At 44.6% G+C, this 20,922-nt stretch overlaps 1 protein-coding gene across 5 annotated transcripts in view; it reads right to left on the reverse strand.

Annotated features, from left to right (window-relative positions):
* The window catches only part of RCBTB1 (RCC1 and BTB domain containing protein 1), a 440,760-nt gene that overhangs the window by 209,139 nt on the left and 210,699 nt on the right, over positions 1–20,922 (reverse strand). For all 5 annotated transcript variants that reach the window (XM_085621918.1, XM_085621921.1, XM_085621919.1 and 2 more), the window contains one exon: positions 2,221–2,363. In XM_085621918.1, coding sequence (XP_085478044.1) covers positions 2,221–2,363 — 143 coding nt within the window. The remainder of the gene's footprint in view (positions 1–2,220; positions 2,364–20,922) is intronic.

Genomic DNA, 20,922 nt, shown 5'->3' on the forward strand with positions numbered 1-20,922 from the left:
GGTAGTTCAAGAAAAAGGCAATCACTGGTCTGGCCTCTGGTTTAGGAGGACTTTTGATTCAGTCAAAACAAAACTAAAGGCCCTACGTCTACAATATATGTAATTATTCCCTGCAAAACGTAAAGTCCTCTATGAAAGCAAAGCATACTTCTTTCAATCTCCAGAGGATGCTTGAACCTAGCTGGAGGAACGGCCACCCCTGCGGGTGGGGAGCAGAGGAGGAGGAAATCCATGCAGGGGCCTGCAGGAGGGAGCAAGACCTCTTCAGTTCCCTTCACCGAGTGTACCAAACGAGCAAGATACAATAATTCAAGTATATACACCAACGGCACGCCTGGGGGGCAGAGAACCTAGACACAACAAATATCCCCGAATATGCACACCTGGAGGGAAGACTGCTTCAGGGAGAAATAGAGGCAAAAACAGTCTGATGGACTTATAAAACAATTAAAAACACTATACCCGACTGCTTAACCAAATTGAGGGGTAGATGGGGAAGTGAGTTGGGAGACTTGGACGACACAGACTGGGAGGCAGCACGAATGCACCCCAGATAAGGTGCCACTAAATCCCAGTTAAGGCTGATTTAATTTAAAATTTTACATAGGACATATTATGGCAGTGCCTGTCTAAATAAGTTTGGAAGGACAGAGTCACCACAGGGTTTACAGTACAGGGCAGACTAGGGGTCGTTCCTGCCCCAGGATACAATCATAGCGGATCGCCATAGTAAAAGAGTTAACTGGGAGAGGAGTTGGCCTAACAGCTAGGGCGCGCGACCTCGGACCTGGGGAACTGGGTTAGAGTCTCGGTAATGATGCTGAACATCCTGTGATTCTGGGAAAATCACTTAATCTCCCCGTGCCTAACAAAGAATAAATGTGTGTCCTCATGTAACGTAACTGGTGCTATGTAAAGCGCTCTGATACCTGATTGGATTCGGGTTAAGTTCGCGCTATATAAAACTCTACAAAAAAAAAAAAAAAAAAACTGAGCTACTGGGTGAAACCACACCGATGGAACCGAAGTATGTCCTGCTAGGTATACCAAGAGAGGTAGACATCCCGGGAGCGAAGTTCCTCTTCAGTAATCGGGGGTCGCGTGGTGGCCAAAGTGATGTGGCTAAATACTGGGGAGCTGCCGAATTACCAACCCTCTGGGAGTGGGAAATGGGAATGGACTTTTATATGGCCATCAACAGGATCACCTATAGGGCCAGGTGGTGTCCCAAGAAATTACGTAAGATATGGGTTTACTGGTTGGCATATTATGGTATAGACAAGGGAGACATGCTGTCCCCATAATTAATGTCAATCGACAGTCTAACATGCTATGTTCTCCAACAAATGACCACTGTAAATAAATTGATCAAATGCGGTATTGTAAAATCTGAACAACTGTACATTCACTCCAACACACCTGTGATTTCTAATGCACGGCTGAGTACCATGTACAAAAAAAAAATCATGCCCCAGAACCCAGAGTACAATGAGGAAGCAAAATGCTTCATATGGATCATGACAAAGGTACTCAGGACTGAAAAGTGGTAAATAAGTGTGACAGAACTCCTCACATTGAAACTGAAGGACTTTTTAATCTAAGTGACAACATTAGCAGGGGAGCATCGGTAGCCATGTTGATAGAGATGGTTGGTTTCAGTGAGCGATGTTACATTCAGCATGCATCTGAAATGCAGGCCTCTTAAGGCAAGGCTTCACCTATGGTGCTTTAGATGCGCACACCTCAAGTGCTAAGCATACTCTGGCTGGCTAAATAAAAAGAAGCTTTTAGATCTCGAATCGGCGGACCAGACAGACATAACGTGTGTATCATTTACGTAGTACTGTTGGGAGTGATGAACACTGCGGTACCCATTCACTCTTAGGTCACATGGTAGGTCTGCTGGAAGCCATCCTTTGTGACATCTCCCAACAGAACAGGTCCCTCCCAAAGAAGGTTGCAGAAAAATAGTAATGAAAACAAAAAAGGTATTACGCTGAAAGGTCAGTGAGATCTAATTCAGTCGTCAAAAACAACAAGGTTAATAATTAAAAACATAATGAGCAATAATTAAACCAAGGCTTGAAAAGTGTAGGATGAGTGATGAGCATTGTTAAGCAGCATGCCTGCAAAATTCCAATGCTACTGATTTTCTTGAGAGAACTAAAATAATCTACCATGCATAAGGACATGCAGTTACCCATATCATTTATACATTACCTTTCTTTTTCCATCATGATCTGCACTGGACTTAGTTGGTTACTTTTACTGCCAGTTCCTAATTGCCCATAAGTATTAGCTCCCCAGGCATACAGCAAGCCCTCATCTGTTAGTGCTAGTGTATGTGCATAGCCACAGGCAATCTGCAAGTAAATTTAGAAGGGTTACTTTTGAACGACAAAGACAACAGACAGGAACTGTAGCACATACTTCAGTAGCGAAATGTAAAACATATTACATACTCGCAGAAATCTCAATTGACATTTCAAAGTATTTATTCAAAACACATAACCCAACGGTACTTAACGCTATCAAAAGAGACATGCAGGCATTGCAATTAGACCCACTGAATACTCTCATATGTATCTAAACATATATTAGCACTAGGAAAAAGTGGCATTTTCTCCTAATGGATGATCGTAATTACAAGCAGAAGCTTCATTTGGTGATTATTTAAGCAACTATAACGGACTGTGCTTTATATAAGGAAAAGGAAATGCAGGTGCTTTCAGAACTGGGGTGTTAAAACGGACTATGTTTATGAGACAGCAAGTTACCTGAAGGAACCGGAGCAAATTCAACAATGTTTCAAGGTAGGCATACACATGCAAAATCATTTCCGACACTGGTACACATGGGCCAATCTCGTTGCCCTTGCGAGTGCAAACTGACCAATTCAGTATCATCTTTCAATGCTCCCACCTCAGCCCAGTTGCACCCATACCCAGAATCACTCATACCTCAGCCTGCTACTCAGCAGAGAACACTCCTCTTCCCAGCATTCCCCATCCTTCAGCCAGCCGCACATCCCAGTAAAGATGTTTCTCTGATTGCTAACCGGAGCCATGTCATGCATTAGAAGCTCCTTCGCGCCTCATTTTTCTTTGAACTGTTTTACTTATAAATCTTCACAACAAGTTAAATACCAAAAAGCCAAGCAAAATCTAGGACTCGGTGAGGCAATCATGCCTAACATGCGACGACTAGCATAGTAAGAAAGTTCGAGAATTCCCATCCCCCGCTTTGCCACTCGCCTGTCTACCCTAATACTTGTCCCCTACCAATGTAAATGTAAATTGATACTTGTATAGCGCACAACTCACCCACAAGGGTCTCAAGGCGCTTGTACGAATATCGCTGTGGAACCCATCCTGGCTTTCCCTGTTAGGCGTCCACTCCTGGGCACCTCCAAGGTGGAGGCCAGGCATCCTTAGCGTTGTGGGGGCCGTTGTGGAGATTAAGCAAGCTATTGCCCAGAGTTGCAGAGTGGGACTCCATGATTGGAATAGGCACCGAGGCGAGAATTATCATGTCCGTGGAATTTTTTGAGCCCAAGACCCGTCGAGGCAGGGAATTGAACCCTGGTCCCGGGCTAGACCTCTACATCAGGGTCTGCCGCTCTAATCATTGAGCCACACTTCTCCAAACACAAGGAGTAACTTATCCAGATCTCAATTTTTCGTCGAATTATTTTTTACATATATTCCTGCATAGTGGAAAACAAATGTACCACTGTATAAAGGGGAGTCCAGGAATGGATGGGAAAAGGACTACCTTTGCTCTCTTTCTTGGTTACCAGTCCCATCATCTAAGTGGCTTATTATAATCAAGCTACAGTACAAACCTGTCTCAACATGAACCTTGATGGCTTTGAGCCCCAAATTTCACAGAACGCTAAATCACTTGGATTCACCCTGGACAACAACCTCAATCTAAAGGAGCACATTGTCAAAAAGACAAAGGTGATCTGGTACCAGCTCTCTGTTAAAAAAAAAAGTCAAAGTGCTTCTTGCTAAAATGTTTCCTTTAGTTGTGTGACCAATTGGCCTCTGGTTACTCACAAACCTTGAAGATGGAGTCATGAACTGCATGGTCGCGCGCCTTCTCATTGGAGGAGTACAGAAGTGTGTCCATGACGTCTGCTGTCAGACTGTGTATCCCTGCAATGTGGGCGTCCCAGAGGAACATATCCTGGAGTCTGCCTCTGTGACAGGCTGAGGCAGGACCATAGCTCAGAAGCTTGCCAAAAGCTCTGTTGGTATCTTATAGACCAGACTATAAAATTCATATGCATGTGCCTTATGTACACATGCCTTTTAACCGGTCCCAGACTAGATTCAACAGAGCTGTTCCAGTCAGTACTACTACAGTCATGGACTCTCCATCCAGGCCCTAGTTTCAAACCCTGCTTCAGATAGAAAATATTTTCAGTCTTAGATCCCAACCGCATGGTAGTTTAATGGAACGTGTGTAAAACACAGCCTATCATTAGAATAAAATTTGGTATCCGGCTTAAAACGCAAGTGTTTACACAGTCAGCTACCATTGTTTCGCACATTCTTTTGCTAGCGTCCAGAGACTGCTCTGCAAAGGCACTATGAAAATGCATTAAATCAATAAAACATAAGCTCCTAAGGAGAAGAAACTAGAGAAGACTGGGGGAAACAAACTGCTAAAAAAATCCAAAGATGAAGAGGCATAGGCCCGATCGTTAAAAGTTTGAACATGAGAAAAGCACATTTACAGTAGGGAAAAACTGCATGCAAAAGAGTGTACCAACAAGGGAGAATGGGTTATGTCCACGTACTGCATTAGCTTCGTATTGGCTTGGTAATGCTTGGTAATAGCTGTGCAAGGCTTTTTAAAAATTGCCTTCCAAAAGCATATAGGTTGATGAAGAATAGTGTGTATGGATTTCTTTTTAGAAGTAATTTTCTTGCAACAGACATCTTGGCTAAACACTGCATCTGTCCTGGAGACAGCATCCATAGAGTAGTCTTCATCCTCACACTATGCTTGTAGAGGAGCCAACATCCATCTTGGGACCTTTTTGTCTGTGGTGGGGGGCTAAATCATCTTTGAAGATAAAAACAATCAGAGCTGTCAACTGGCCATGTGCACTAGTTAGAGGCTTCACTTAATCCAGCTCGTTATCCTCCAGGAAGGAGGGCAACATAGGGGCAGACTGAGCTGAACAGACACAGGAAACTAACAGCAACCTATCCTTAATAGCATTTGGCATTGGGACAGTATCAGGCATATCATGATCAGTTCTGCTAATCTGAAGCAATCAAACAAGTGCAGTTAAAGAAAAACCAGTCAAGGTTTAATTTAATCATGGTTAAATCAGTTCTCTGGGGCCTGCATGACTCAAGAGCTGTTAGGCAAAGGCAAATGCAAAAACATTTGCACCATGCATTGCAATTAAATCTGCAAGGAAAGGGAAATAAGAGAAGCAGTGCAGGGGGACATGCGTAAAGAAGTGGACACAACAGCACAGATCACCATTACACCCTATGGAATACCCTACAATCTTAGGGGCTATATAAATGCAGCAAGGGCCCCAGCTAAGTGGTGCACATAATTTCCTCAAGCAGTGTTATGCATACCACATACAATCATGGGGGAATCAGGGTCCTCAGTCGGAACAAAATTCACACATTCACCAGGGACAGCTAGACAATCTCTCCACTGCGGTGTAGGTAAAAAGCTTGTACCCCACTACCATAATCAGCCGCCATCAATACTCCGCATTTATAAGGAGTCTGCAAAAAACATTAATTAAATGACTGTGATTAGAGAAAAATCAGGCAAACGTTTTCAGGCAGCAGCGAGGGGGAAGAGTAATCAGAACACTGAACATATTTACAGCAAACATCGAAAACTTAAAGATTAGATCAGATAGTTATAGGTTTTGAGGCTCAATGAGGGAGGTGTTAAAATGGCATCATGAGAAACAGCATATGTTCTCTAATTATAGCTTCATATGAACTCGGTACCAAAATACACAAGGCAATCATTTTTAAATTTCACGTCTCAGGTGCCAAGTACAACTCTTGCCTTGCTGCGGGGTGACGGATTACTCTTAATACATTAGTGAGACCTAGACAAAGTTGGCTGCTACAGGTTACATTAGTATACTTGACAATTTAGTTTTCACATAGTGTAATGCCTGATATACACACGATTGGCCACAGAAGTTACTTGAACATGTGGCTTTATAAATCTTGCCAGCTGGACTCCACGAGGGTCTTACAACACCTAAAAAGCACATGGAAAACAACATTGGGGTAGGTCTTCAGTGACTCTGAATGGCAGCAAATCCCTGAATATCATGATTTGGTATCCAAAAATGCCTGCTTCAAAAATATCCATTGTAGGTACTTCATAGAGCATATTTAAGTCCTCATAGATCACATCTAATATTTCCAGAATTAATGAACAAATTCCCAAGATGATGTGCCTCCCCAGTGGATCTATTCCTCATGCTTTAGAGGTGTCCCATTCTGAGCTCATTTTGGAGGGACGTGTATGTATGCATGTATGTGCGGTCTTATATAGCGCTCAAATTACCCTTGGGCATCTCGGCGCTTGCATTGGGAACCCGTCCTGGTTTTTCCCTGTGAGATAACCCGTACTGGGCATCCCCAAGGTGAAAGCCAGGCATCCCGCCGCGGGGGGCCGTTGTGGAGATTAAGCAAGCTTGTTGCCCAGAGCTGCATAGTGTGAACTCGTGCTTAGAGTAGGCCCCGAAGCGAGAATTATCGAGTCCGTGGACAATTGGGCTCCAGACCCTGCCGCGTCGGGAATCGAACCCTGGTCCCGGGTCTGACCTCTGCTTCAGGCTATGCCTCCTCTAACCAGTGAGCTACACTTCTCCACGTGCTAGCCGATATGCAGAAGGCCACTGACAGAACAGATGTTTCCACTGACACAAACTGCCTCTTGGTGCTCTTCCCAACACTCTAAACTAAGAAAGCCACTAATAGATTCTAGCCAAATGGGTGATCACAATGTGATGAAAGTCCTTCACCTTCCACAATATCAAATAATGGAGAAGTGAGGTTACAAGGTGGGCTCAAGCAGAGGAGATGGCCTTGCGCAGAAAAGAAGAGCGAGAGTTGCGTAAAAAAATGAAAAAAAACAAAGGTTACAGGGATGTTATAGTTCGGGTCAGATTTCACTTGTACAAAACCAGTGAAATTCAGCAGTTCTAGTTAGCGCTCCCGGTTTAATGGTATTTAAATTTTTGTCATTTACGTCTGTATTTATCCATATTTATTTATTGCAAATTTTACCTGCATTTATCCATATTTATTTTAGGTTTTGTGAAAAAAAATGAAGCTGAAATGTGTATAATTCTGCATTTATTTAACCATTGAATGTGCACTTGTGCCTGAACGCCTGACAGGTATTAATGATATATACCCACTCAGGTAGTAAAATATGCACATGTAAGAAAATATGTACATTTTAGTATCAAGGTCGTGCATATCTACTGCTGTTTAAGGCTCTTTACTAAATTCCCTATATGCTTTTTAATCCCCTTTCTTGTCAATCCGCACAGCTATTGGCCTGGCAGTCATGACTGACAGCATTTAGAATGACTCAAAAACAACCAAATTTCAGTTATCATCCACATTTAAAAATAAATACAGACAGGAAAATAAATGTTTTTCTGTCTGTATTGATCTGTTAAAAATCAGTAAAAACTTAAAACTGAGAACCTTAGTTATAGTTGCCTGAGCTAACTATAACTTATGCCCCTGCAATTCACTGCTTATGACCTCACATATTACATCACTCATGACATGGTCAGTGACATCACTGATGATATCACTGATGACACCATTCAGTGATTGTAAATATTTTGTAAGAGTTTATGACTGTTAAACATATATCCTAATGTACCATAAAACTTAAAGTAGTATACTAGATGTACTACTAATGAGTGATACTACTTTTAACATAGATCATGTGAGTGGCTGTGTGACTGTATGTATCCTTGTGCATAGGAGTGTGTGAGTGGTTATGTAAGTGGTTGTGTAAGTAGCTGTGTGAGTGGCTGTACTGGTGAGTGAGTAGGTGTGCCAGTGGATGTATGGGTGGGTGAGTGACGGTGTAAGTGGCTCTATCATCGTGTAAGTGGGTGTGTAGTGACTATATGGGTTAATGTATGGCTGTACGAGTAAGTGACTGTGTGCGTTAGTGGCTGTGTGAGTGAGTGGCTGTTTGTGTAGGTGTTTAGTTTAGTGACTTTGTGTGTGAGTGATTGTATTGGACAGTGAGTGTCTGTGTGAAAGGCTGTATGGGTGAGTACAGGAATATGTAATTGCGTGTATGGATGTGTCAATTGGTATGTAAGTGGTGGTGTGAGCGAGTGTATGAGTTGCTTTTATTGGTGAGCGAGTGGCTGTGTCGAGAAACTGATTAGGTGAGTGAGTGGGTGTGAGTAGCTCTACAGGTGAGTGAGTGGTTATGTGGCTGGCAGTATGGGTGAGTAACTGGTTGTATGAGTGGCTGTATGGGTGAGTGAATGATTGTGTGAGTGAGTGGGTGTGTGAGTGGCTCTATGAAGGAGTGAGTGGGTGTGTGAGTACTGGTATAGGTCTGTGAATAGGTATGTCAGTTGTTGTATGGGTTTGCAAGTGGGCTTACAAGAGGTTGCATAGGGGTGTGAGTAGGTGTGAGTGGTTCTGTGGATGATGTCATCAGTGATGTCATGAGTGATGGAATATGTGAGGTCATAAGCTGTGCATTGCCGGGGCATAAGTTATAGGTAGCTCAGGTAACTAGAACTGCCAAATTTCACTGGTTTTGTACAAGTGAAATCTGACCCTAACTATGATGTCCCTGTAACCTTGTTTTTTTCAGTGAATTTCTAAGGTTTTTTTAATTCTATTTCCTAACTATAACGTCCCTGTAACCTTTGGTTTTTACAGAGATTTCTTTTTTTTTAACTAGTAATCGAGTTTGCAGAGAGGTAAAGAAAGGGGGCTGGGCCTCAAAAGAGCTCTTAGGAATCCCGCAGTGTACGACTTACTGGAGGTACAAGAAGGGCTTCTTGGCCCCCAAGGTCCCTCAGGAGCAAAGTGGACTTCATCCCCCAATCAGTAGTGCACCACGAGCCTTGTTTGCAGAGTAGTGGAGAAAGGGAGCGTGTCCCTGAAAACTTCGTACCAATCCCGCTGTGTGGGACTAACTGGAAGGTAACAGGAGGGGTAGTTGGCACCCAAGGACGTCGTTGGGGCCCAACTACCCCTCCTGTTACCTCCAGTAAGTCCCACACAGCGGAATAGCGGAGACATCGTAAAACGCCACACCCCCATTCTCCACCACTCTGCAAACGTGCCTCGTGGCGCTCTACTAGTAGGTGGATGAAGTCCCCTTGGCCATTGAGGGTCCTTGGGGGCCCAACTACCCCTCCTGTTACCTCCAGGAAGGCCCACACAGTGGGTTTGCTGAGAGGTTTTTAGTTGCCACACCCCTTTCATCCACAACTCTGCAAACACGCCTCCTGCCACAAGACTGGTTGAGGGATGAAGTGCCCTTGGCTCTTGAGGGTCCTTGGGGGACAACCAGCCCTCCTGTTACCTCCAGTAAGGCCCACACAGCTGCGAGGTGGTCAGAGGCCATGCCCCCTTTCTCCATCACTCTGCAAACGCGCCTCTGGGCGCACTGCTGCTTGGGGGAAGAAGTCCACTTTAGTCCTGAGGCCCTCAAGAGGCAAGGGGACATCATCCCCCCACCAGCAGTGCACCGAGAGGTGCATTTGCAGAGTAGTGGAGAAAGGGGGCAGGGCCTCCCGTGAGTTGTGTAATTTTTAAAAAGAAATTAGGAAGGGGGGCCGCGGGCCCCCGTTTCCCTGGACCATTTTGAGCCCCGGGAACCATATCACCCGGGGCCTGACCTTTTTTAAGTTTCTTTTTTTAAACTGGAGTGGTGGTCCCCAGGGCCAGGGGTTCGCAACGGACCCCTGTCATTACTTCATTTGTGCCCCGGGAAGGTGAAGGTACCCGGGGCTGTGTTGGGGGGGCCGTTACATTTATATGTAAATTGTGTTTATGGATATATATAAATATATACACACACATATATATATATATATATATATATATATATATATATATATATATATACACATACACACATATACATACATATATACACATATACACATATATACATATATACATATTTCTATCTTAGGTGACTTTAATTTTCACCTCGAATTACGGGATGACCACGATACATCCGCACTTCTATCCTAATATGAAGCGGTGGGATGATCACAAATTGTCTCCGCCCCCACACACTCCGCGGGACATACCTTAGATGGTCTTTTCTCTAATAACCAACACCTTGTCCTAGGTAAAATTCTCCCTCTAACCTGGTCTGACAACCACGCAGTTTTCTTCGATATCTATACTAAAATCACCCCTCCCCCACTTCCCAAACCCACACCACCCCTTCAGTTCAAAGCATGGAGCAACATAGACCCTCTCAAGCTCCATTCTTCCTTACTTGTCTCCCAGCCCGACCTTCCTCCCAATAACCCTGACTTAGCTGCCATTCTCTATACTCAATGGATCAGCGATGCAGTCAATCGAGTTGTTCCTATCAAACAAAGATCTTCTAATAGAACTAAGGCTTCCGCCCCTTGGTTCAATGATTCCCTAAGGCGCGAAAAACAAAAATGCAGACATCAAGAACGCCTTTGGCGCTTAAATTACGATCCTGTCCAAAAAACCCTCTATAAACAATTACTTGCCAACTACAAACATCTTCTAATCGCAGCTAAAAGCCTCTTCTACCGCAGCCAAATTGAATCCGCACAAGACTCTGTTAAGCAACTTTTTCAGGTTGTCTCTAAATTATCAGGACAAGGAGTATCCCCTCCTATCCCTACGTCCCAGACTCTCTGCAACTCGTTGTCTTCATATTTCCAAGAGAAGGTCATCACCATATATGACAACTTTACCTTAAACAATTCATCTAACAAAAACAAAGCAGTTATCAATCATCACACAGTTCCCCCCCGTCCCCAGGAATCTATCCTCATTAATACCCCTCACTCCCCCTGCTTTGAGAAATTCACTGATGTCTCCTCTGATCTTATTTCTCACCTTCTCTCTTCAACTAAATCTGGTTACTGCTGTTGTTTGATGTATCGAGTCCCTTCCCAAACATGGTCGAGATCTTTGATTATTATTTTTTAGTAACATAAAGGAAGGCAGGAAGGAAGGAAGGAACATGGTTGGGAAGGCTATTCTATATTTTATAAATGGACGCACTCGCACTTTCTTGTTTCCAAATGACTATACTTGAGAAGCACTAGCACTTTTCTTTATTCAATTGCTGTTCATTAATTACGGTTATTATATCTTTCCCTATAGCACTTTATTGTCTGCTGTTTAGTATATTATGTCCCTTCCTCAATATGGATGAGATCTCTGATTATTACTTTTAGTAACATAAAGGAAGGAACTTAGATGGGAAGGCTATCTGATACTTTTTAGAGGTTTCAATAATTGTATTTCTGTATTTATAACATCTTGTCAACATAAATTGTACTCTGTATATGGATGCTATGCCGTTGCTCTGCTCAATAAAAAAAATAAAAACTAAATCGGGTTCACCTAACGACCCTTGCCCCCGACCACCCTCAAACTTTTTCCTGAGGTTATAGCCTCCAAGTTAACTGACATATTCAACTCCATGTTCAATACGGGTATTTACCCCTCTATTTGGAAAAAAACAGTAATCAAACCTCTCATAAAAAAAACTAACCTTGATCCAGCCGACACATCGAGCTACAGACCTATTGCATGTCTCCCCCTACCAGCAAAAATTGTCGAGAAAGTTATGAATAGTCAAATAGCCCACTTTAACGACGAAAACCACTTACTAGATGACACACAATTCGGCTTTAGAAAGGGGCATGGCACCAAAACTGCCCTTATCAAAGCATCTGATGAAATTAAACAGATTCTGGACTCAGGAGGAGCCGCCGTTCTCATCCTGCTCGATCTCTCCGCGCCATTCGACACGGTCGACCATGCCACCCTATTAGACCGTGTCACTACCTTAGGCCTCTCCCATCTAGCCAGGACCCTCCTCTCCTCATTTCTCACTGACCGAGCACAATCAGTCACTCTGGGTAATTTCAGCTCCCCCCCCTTTTACCCTCCCATGTGGTGTACCACAGGGTTCCTCGCTAAGCCCGACCTTATTCAACATTTATGTGTCTGACTTGGCGAGGGTCATTAAATCTCATAACTTGAGTTTAACCTCCTACACTGACGATACCCAACTTGTGCTTTCGGTCCATAACGACGGCGCCAAAGTGGCTGCCAACTTCCAGCAGGGAATGCTTGCCATAAGTTCTTGGATGGCAAGCAATTGCCTTAAATTAAATTCTACCAAGACGGAGGTGATGATTTTTGGTAATCTGTCACCTCCCTGGTCCTCTCTCTGGTGGCCAGCAGACCTTGCCCCCCCCCTTCACCTGTTACCAAAGTGAGAAACCTCGGAGTCATCTTTGACACCAAGCTCTCGTTTATGCATCATGCTAATGCAGTGGTCTCCTCTGCTTTTTACACCATCAAAATTATCAAGAAACTTCTCCCATTTGTTCCAACTTCGACCGCCATAACCCTTATCAGCACTCTTGTCATGTCTAAAGTAGACTATTGTAATAGTCTTCTTATTAATGCCCAAGAAAGAGTTCTCAACAAACTCCAATTAGTTCAAAACGCGGCAGCAAGGCTCCTAACAGGCACTCCCAAGTTTCATCCTTTTTCAAACGTGGTACGCCATCTCCACTGGCTCCCTGTCAGAAGTAGAACCAAGTTTAAGGCACTTTGCCTCGCCTATAAGGCCACCCATTCCATCGGACCCCTCTTCCTCATCCAATCACTTCGTCCTTATATTCCCCCCAGACTACTACGCTCCTCCACAGCCAATCTTCTCATTGTCCCCCGAACAAAAAAAGCCTCATGGGGCGATAGATCTTTTCTCTCTGCAACCACTAAACTCTGGAATAAGCTCCCACTCAACATTAAAACCTGCCCCTCCCTTCTCGCCTTTAGGAAACAGCTAAAGACTTGGCTTTTCAAGCAATAAATCACCCTTCACCTCCTGGTCACTGTCCTCAGCGCCGAGACACCTACGGGTATTTGCGCGCTTAATAAATTGCATAAATAAATAAAATAAATACACATATTATCTACTGGCGGTCGCCAGTAGATAGTTATAGTTAGGACCGAGTTCCTATAGGAAATCTGAAAATTCTATTTTGAATAACCTTGGCGCCGGTTGACTTATCTTCGTGAATTTTTCAAAATTAATGGGGCGCTCCGCTCAGCTCCTACCCTGAAAGTCTCGGGGTGATTCGTCAAGCGGGGGCTGAGAAAAAAGGGGGGTCCCAAAACGCGTTTTCCCCATGCATTTTCCCATGGGACCTTTAGTCGAAGGTACAGCCCGAACGGCTGAACAGAATTACTTGAAATTTGGCAAAGAGGTAGTCCTCAGGTCAGGCATGTGCCTTTTGCTTAAATGGTGTAAATCCGTTCAGTAGTTCCTGAGAAAATCAAAAGTAAAAGCACATATGTATCTTGGCGGAGCCTAACCACACATCTCATCGTGAGATCTGATTGGCTGTCAGCACTTCATCCAAGAAGTGTTGGCAGCCATCTTGGGACCAATATACATGATAGCACCTCATTAAAAAGCATTGCAGTTAATAGAAGGTTTTAAGACTTTAGTTACATTATGAATCATTTGTTGATGGTACCATACTCATTTTAGGAATTGTGGTGTGTTCTAAGGTGATTTTACCATGTGAAAAAGCCTTCTGCTTGGATGTGATATGAATCATGTTTGAGAGAAAACAATTTTCTCATGCTTTTCCCACAGAGGTTTGGAAGGTGATCTATAAGCTAACTGAGAGCATATTTTCTGTAAATTCACATTATCTTTCTCAGTCATGTGAGAATGAAGTCTGACATTCTCAGTAAAACATGTACATCCAACAAGGGCAGATACTGTCAGTTGATTCCTTTGTGTTCTACTGCAGCTTCCCAGAGTGTTCTAAAGAACAACTAGAGCGCTAACAGTCCTACTTATGACAAACGTATGGCACACCTGAAGCCATCTTGGTTGGAATAAAGTGGTAATTCTTAAAACATTTAATTTAAAAAGGAACAAAATGAGGAGGTTCATTTTGCCATAGAAAGTATGATTAGTGCTGCAGAAAGAAAAATTAGGGCACATTTTGAGTGACTTCTCAAATCTTCTTCTATTTCATTAAAAAATTCTGACATGCAGACTGAAACATGCACTTTCAATACCAGCAGCAGACTTCCCTGTTGAGCAGTAGCGTTACTACAGTGATCTAATAAGCAACTAGAGTGCTAACATTCTGAATTTATGGCAAATTTGTGACACATCTGAATGCCTTCTTGATGGAATCAAAGTAAAAAACTGAAAGTATTTCCTACTGAGGAGACTGTAGTAAATGAGGAAATTAGGAAACATCATAACAAATAAGTCTCCCAAAATGGCTACCAGAGACAACAGAGCCCAAATGTAGCCCAAATATCACCCAGATGTAGCCCAAGTATAGCCCAATGACAGAATGTCCCAGAGTGTTCTAACGAACAACTAGAGCGCTAACAGTCTTACTTATGACAAAAGTATGGCACAACTGAAGCCATCTTGAATGGAATAAAGTGGTAACACTTAAAACATTTAATTTACAAAGGAACACAATGAGGGGATTCATTTTGCCATAGAAATTATGATTAGTGCTGCAGAAAGAAAAATTAAGGCACATTTTGACTTCTCAAATCATCTTCTATGTCATAAAAAAAAATCTGACATGCAGACTGAAACATGCACGTTGAATACCAGCAGCAGACTTACCTGGTGAGCAGTAGCTTTACTACAGTGATCTAATGAGCAACTAGAGTGCTAACATTCAGAATTTATGGCAAATGTGTGACACACCTGAATGCCTTCTTGATGGAACCAAGTAAAAAACTGAAAGTATTTCCTACTGAGGAGACTGCAGTAAATGAGGAAATTAGGAAACTTCATAACAAATAAATCTCCCAAGATGGCCACCAGAGACAAAAGAGCCCAAATGTAGCCCAAATATCACCCAGATGTAGCCCAAGTATAGCCTAATGACAGAATGTCCCAGAGTGTTCTTAAGAACAACTAGAGCGCTTACTATCTTACTTATGACAAAAGTATGGCACACCTGAAGCCATCTTGATTGGAATAAACTGGTAACACTTAAAACATTTATTTTAAAAAGGAACACAATGAGGGGGTTCATTTTGCCATAGAAATTATGATTAGTGCTGAAGAAAGAAAAATTAGGGCACATTTTGAGTGACTTCTCAAATCCTCTTCTATGTCATTAAAAAATTCTGATATGCAGACTGAAACATGCACTTTTAATACCAGCAGCAGACTTCCGTGGTGAGCAGTAGCTTTACTACAGTGATCTAATGAGCAACTAGAGTGCTAACATTCAGAATTTATGGCAAATGTGTGACATATCTGAATACCTTCTTGATGGAATCAAAGTAAAAAACTGAAAGCATTTCCTACTGAGGAGACTGCAGTAAATGAGGAAATTAGGAAACTTCATAACAAATAAATCTCCCAAGATTGCCACCAGACACAAAAGAGCCTAAATGCAGCACAAATATCACCCAGATGTAGCCCACATGTAGCCCAATGACAGAAGTGTGCAAAACACTTATTTTTTGTGTATTTGCAGTTTTATATAGTGCAGACTTGTCAGGTATTGGAATGCTTTACATGAGAATTGGTTACATCACACAAGATCAAATTCATTTTGGTTGTAGACATGGGGAGATTAAGTGATTTGACCACAATCACAGAATGTTGAGCTGAAGCAGAAACTCCAACCTGGTTCCCCAGTTGCAAAGTCTGCAGCTCTGGAAGTAACACCATATCCTCTCGCCAAGGTACAACATTTAATCAAGTGGTCAACTGGATAAAAAAAACAAAGATTACAAATAATTTAAAAGTTCTTTGTCGCTATTTGAAAACTCAGAAAATATGTCCTCATTTTAGTTTTTTAGAGCACTAACCATAATTTTGATGCAAATAAGACCCTCTCATATATGTAATTTCTAAAGGAAATACTCTAGGTATTACAGTTTTGATTACATCAAGATGACGTCAGGCGTTCCACACTTTTGTAATAAATATAGAATGTTAGCAATCTAGTTGTTCATTAGGATACTGTTGAGAGGCAGAGGCCAGGGGCACGGACTCTGAAAATTGAAGGCAGGTAGGAGAGTGCAGAGGCAACAATTTGACCACACTGGGCAGGCAGGAAGGGCAGTGGTAGCACAACAGACTATGGAGGGCAGTGGAAAGGGGGGCAGGGGCAACAAACCAACAATACAGGACTGGCAAGAGAGGCTGTGGCAATATAATAGACCATTGTGGGCAGAAGGAAGAGGCAGTGGTAGTACAACCATACATGCCAACAGACCTGTTTCAGCCAGGAAACGTCCAATGTTTTTAAGCTCCAATGGGCTTTATTTGATCTGTCTCCTGCCTACAATCTACTCTTTTTCAATGCAACTCAAAGGGGAAAATCAATACCCCAGTTTTTTTTTTCAAAATCTCCCTCTTACCAAGTTCAAAATGTTCGCAGGTATGGTACATTGAATCATGGTAGGCAGGAGGAATTGGGGTAGGGACATGGACTCGGATAACAGAGGACAGGAGGGACATGGAGAGGTGCACCAAACTGACCCTACAGGGCAGGCATCAGGGTTTGCAGCAGCACAATACACCACATGGCGCATGCGGGACGGGAGTGCAGCACAACAATCCATAGACAGCAATAGGGAGGGGACAGGACCATGCACATGGACAACAGAGAACAGATGGGAAAGAGGCAATGTTAGCTAGCTGACCATAATGGACAGACAGGAGAGAAAGCTGCAGCATAACAGACCATAAAGGGCAGGAGGGACGGATCAGGGGCATTACAATGGAACAGACAAGCCAGGAGGGAGGGAATAGGGGGTCTGCACATGGAAACAGAGGGCTGGGGGCAAGGTGGCAGGGCAGGAGCAGCACGATGACCATGGAGGTCAGGCAGGATGGGCACTAGAAACAAGACACACAATGGAGAGCAACAATGAGACTATGGTGGCATACACACAGACCATGGAGGGAAGGTGGGAGGGGGTCAGGGGCAGCTAGCTGACCACACAGGGAAGGTGGGAGGGGCCATGGCAGCACAGAAGACCATGCATGGCAAGCGGGAGGGTTAGTGGCAGCACAATGGCTATGATGGGCAAGAAGGAGGGTGCAGGGGCATGCACAAAGGACCATGGAGGATAGAAGGGAGGGTCAGGACCTGGGCACAGACAAGATAGTTCAGGGGAAGGGGCCTCAACACAGATCGCGCGGGGCAGGCAGGAGGAGCAGTTGCAGCACAACAGATCAGGGAGGGCAGAAGGGTGTGGCAGTAAAATGGACCATGGAGGACAGGAGGAAAGGGATAGGGGCATGGCATGTGGACAGGCAGGGTGGAGGTGGCAGGGACAGGTTACAGTCATCTGACAATGCTAGGCAGGTGGGAGGGGAGTGGCAGCTCAACAGAACACCCAGAGTAGATAGGAGTGGCAGGTCCATGGAACATAGTGGGCAAAAAGGATGGAGCAGGGGCATGCACAAAGACATCGGAGGGCATGGGAAGGAGAATAGGGGCAGCAAGCTAAGCAGGAGGTCAATGATGGGCCATAGAATTGGGCAATGGAGGGCAGGAGGAGTGGACTGGTACATCATGCTAAATGGAGGGCAGTGGCAGCACATCAGACCATGCATGGCAGGAGGGAGGAGGCTAGTCCATGGATTCAGACAACAGAGGATAGGGAGGAGGTGGATGGGGCAGCAAGCTAACTGTTCAGAGAAGGTGGGTATTAGGAACTTTATTGTTTTTAAAATGTGTGTCTGTGCGAACTACTCAAAATATGAACAAGTATGCAGCATAATCTCACTTTTATTCAGGAAGAAGAGGACGTTTGTGACTGTGACTCCGGGCTCACTTGGCAGAAACACCCCCTGACCCTCCACCCCCATCTCAAAATGTAATGCCCGTGAAAAGGGTAGGTGGACGCAGAGTTATATAGAACATAGTCCTGAGAGTACGATTGAAAATGAAAACTAGATGTAGTATATGGTATAAACTATGCACCAAAAAGTGTGATATAAGATGAACCGGGGCGTGAAATATAATATGCAATACATTGCGCGCAGTGACAGATTCATTGGAGAGCGCGAGATAGCACAGGCACTAGCGCGTGCTATGTGATATGCGCCTTGGAGTGTAATATGCACAGGGCAGTGTTGTGTAACCTAACTAGTCTCTAAAGTTGTAATATAAAATATGTGCTGGGGAGTGTAACGTTGCATATGCACTGTGACAAAGATATGGATCCCAGATTGTAATATGTATGGCATAGCGCTGTGCGTTATAACATACACATCGAGGAAGGCACGTTAGATGGGGCAATATAACCCGTGCAAAGGCAAGTGTGGCATGATATATTCACGGGGTGGTGTTACAGTGCACATGGGCTAGAGAGTGTCATAGCATACGCACTAGCTGGTGGAATACAACACAGAGGTGTGAGGCAATCGGCGGGCACTGGTGGGTGTAACACAGCATTGTGCTCAGCCAGGAGCACGCTGTGACTCTCAAGTGAGGTTCGTCTCCTTTCCAGAGAGTAAAATAAAAAGTATTACACATCCGGCGGTGGATGTGTTTTTTATTAACCGTGAGGGGGGTTTCTTGCATAGTTTGGTCGAATTTTTGTCGAATCCCCTTTGAATGGCTTGGTGTGCGTGTATATTAAATGTGCCCGTCAATAGCTACCCATGTTTGTATAAATAAACGACAAGGGTGTCTACTTGGAGAGTACCCACCGGCGGGGGTGCCGGGATTAGGCACGGTAGGGCGCCAGACACATCAGAGCTTCACTAGCGGTGTAAATACATTCCATGTGGATTAATTCTATGCATAGTCGCCTTTTAATGAATATCACGCAAATCGTCATGGTGATAGGTACATACGGTTTGTCCAGCATGTCCTAGGTGTTTCTATAAATATATATATTTTTAAAATAATAAAAAACAAAGGCCGGCCCCGGGGGATGGGGTCCCCGGAGCCATAAGTGGCCTGAGGAGGGGGGCAACGCAGCCCCCTCCTAAAGAATTTAAATAAAAAAAAGGCCATGACCCGGGGGTTGGGGTCCCCGGGGCTGATTAAGGCCTTGGGAGGGCCAAATTTATTTTTCTTAAAAAATTAGGGTACAGGCCCTGGGGGATGGGGTCCCCAGGGCCAGTAAATTAGAAAAAGAATGGGGGCCACACTGCCCTCCTTCTTAAAAAACTAAAATAAGTAAAAGACCGGCATCGCGCTGGAGGCCACGCCCCCTCCTTGCAGCACTCTGGAAACGCGCCCCCTGGCCAGCTGTAAGTTGGGGAATTAATTCCCCTTCAATACTGAGCGTCCCTGAGGGCCAACTAGCCCAACAGGTATCTCCAGTGTGCGCCAGGGAGCTGAGTTGCAGACAGGTGTTCTGAGGCCACACCCCTTTTTACACCTCTATGACAAGCAGCTCTGTGGCGCTTACTGGAGGTACCTAGTGGGCTAGTTTGACCGTAGGGACCCTTAGGATTCAAGGGGACTTAATCTCTCAACGTAGAACGGCCACAGGGCGCGTTTACACAGTGGTGAAGGGAGGGGATGGGGCCTGAGGTGACGTGTGCAAACACGCCCTGTGGCGCGTTTTAAGTTGGGGAAATAATTCCCTTTCTATCCTGAGGTACCCTGGGGGCCAACTAGCCCACCAGGTGCTTCCAGTAAGTGCCACTGCTCTGCGTTGCAGAGAGGTGGTGCAGGCCGTGCCCCTTTTTACACCTCTCTGCAATGGCGCTTACTGGACGTACCTAGTGGGCTATTTTGCCCCTAGGGATCCTCAGGATTCAAGGGGACTTAATCTCCCAACTTAAAAAACGGCCACAGGGCATGTTTACACAGTGGGGAAGGAAGGGGACGGGGCCTGAGGTGACGTGTGCAAACACGCCCTATGGCGCGTTTTAAGTTGGGGAAATAATTCCCCTTCAATCCTGAGGGCCCCGGGGGTCTAACTAGCCCACCAGGTGCTTCCAGTAAGCGCCACTGAGCTGCATTGCAGAGAGGTGGTCCAGGCCGTGCCACTTTTTACACCTCTCTGCAATGCAGCTCTGTGGCGCATACTGGAGGAACCTAGTGGGCTAGTTGGCCCCTAGGGACCCTCAGGATTCAAATTAACTTAATCTCCCAACTAAAAACGGCCACAGGGCGTGTTTATACAGTGGTGAAGGGAGGGTACGGGGCCTGAGGTGACGTGTGCAAACACGCCCTGTGCGCGTTTTAAGTTGGGGAAATAATTCCCCTTTCAATCCTGAGGGACCCTGGGGGCCAACTAGCCCACCAGGTGCTTCCAGTAAGCACCACTCCGATGCGTTGCAGAGAGGTGGTCTAGGCCGTGCCCCTTTTTACATCTCTCTGCAGCTCTGTGGCGCTTACTGGAGGTACCTAGTGGTCTAGTTGGACCCTAGGGACCCTCAGGATTCAAGGGGACTTAATCTCCCAACTTAAAACGGCCACAGGGCGTGTTTACACAGTGGGGAAGTGAGGGGACGGGGCCTGAGGTGACGTGTGCAAACACGCCCTGTGGCGCGTTTTAAGGGGTAGTTTTAATCCCCTGCCCTATTATATACTAGGGGCTTACAGAGGAGGTCATGCTGATCACAGGGGGACCCCAACGCATAGTGTTCCCTAGTGTATGTAGGTGTTTTCACTGTATTCTG

Source organism: Triturus cristatus, chromosome 8 (assembly GCF_964204655.1).
Source record: "Triturus cristatus chromosome 8, aTriCri1.1, whole genome shotgun sequence".
Lineage (NCBI taxonomy): Eukaryota > Metazoa > Chordata > Amphibia > Caudata > Salamandridae > Triturus > Triturus cristatus.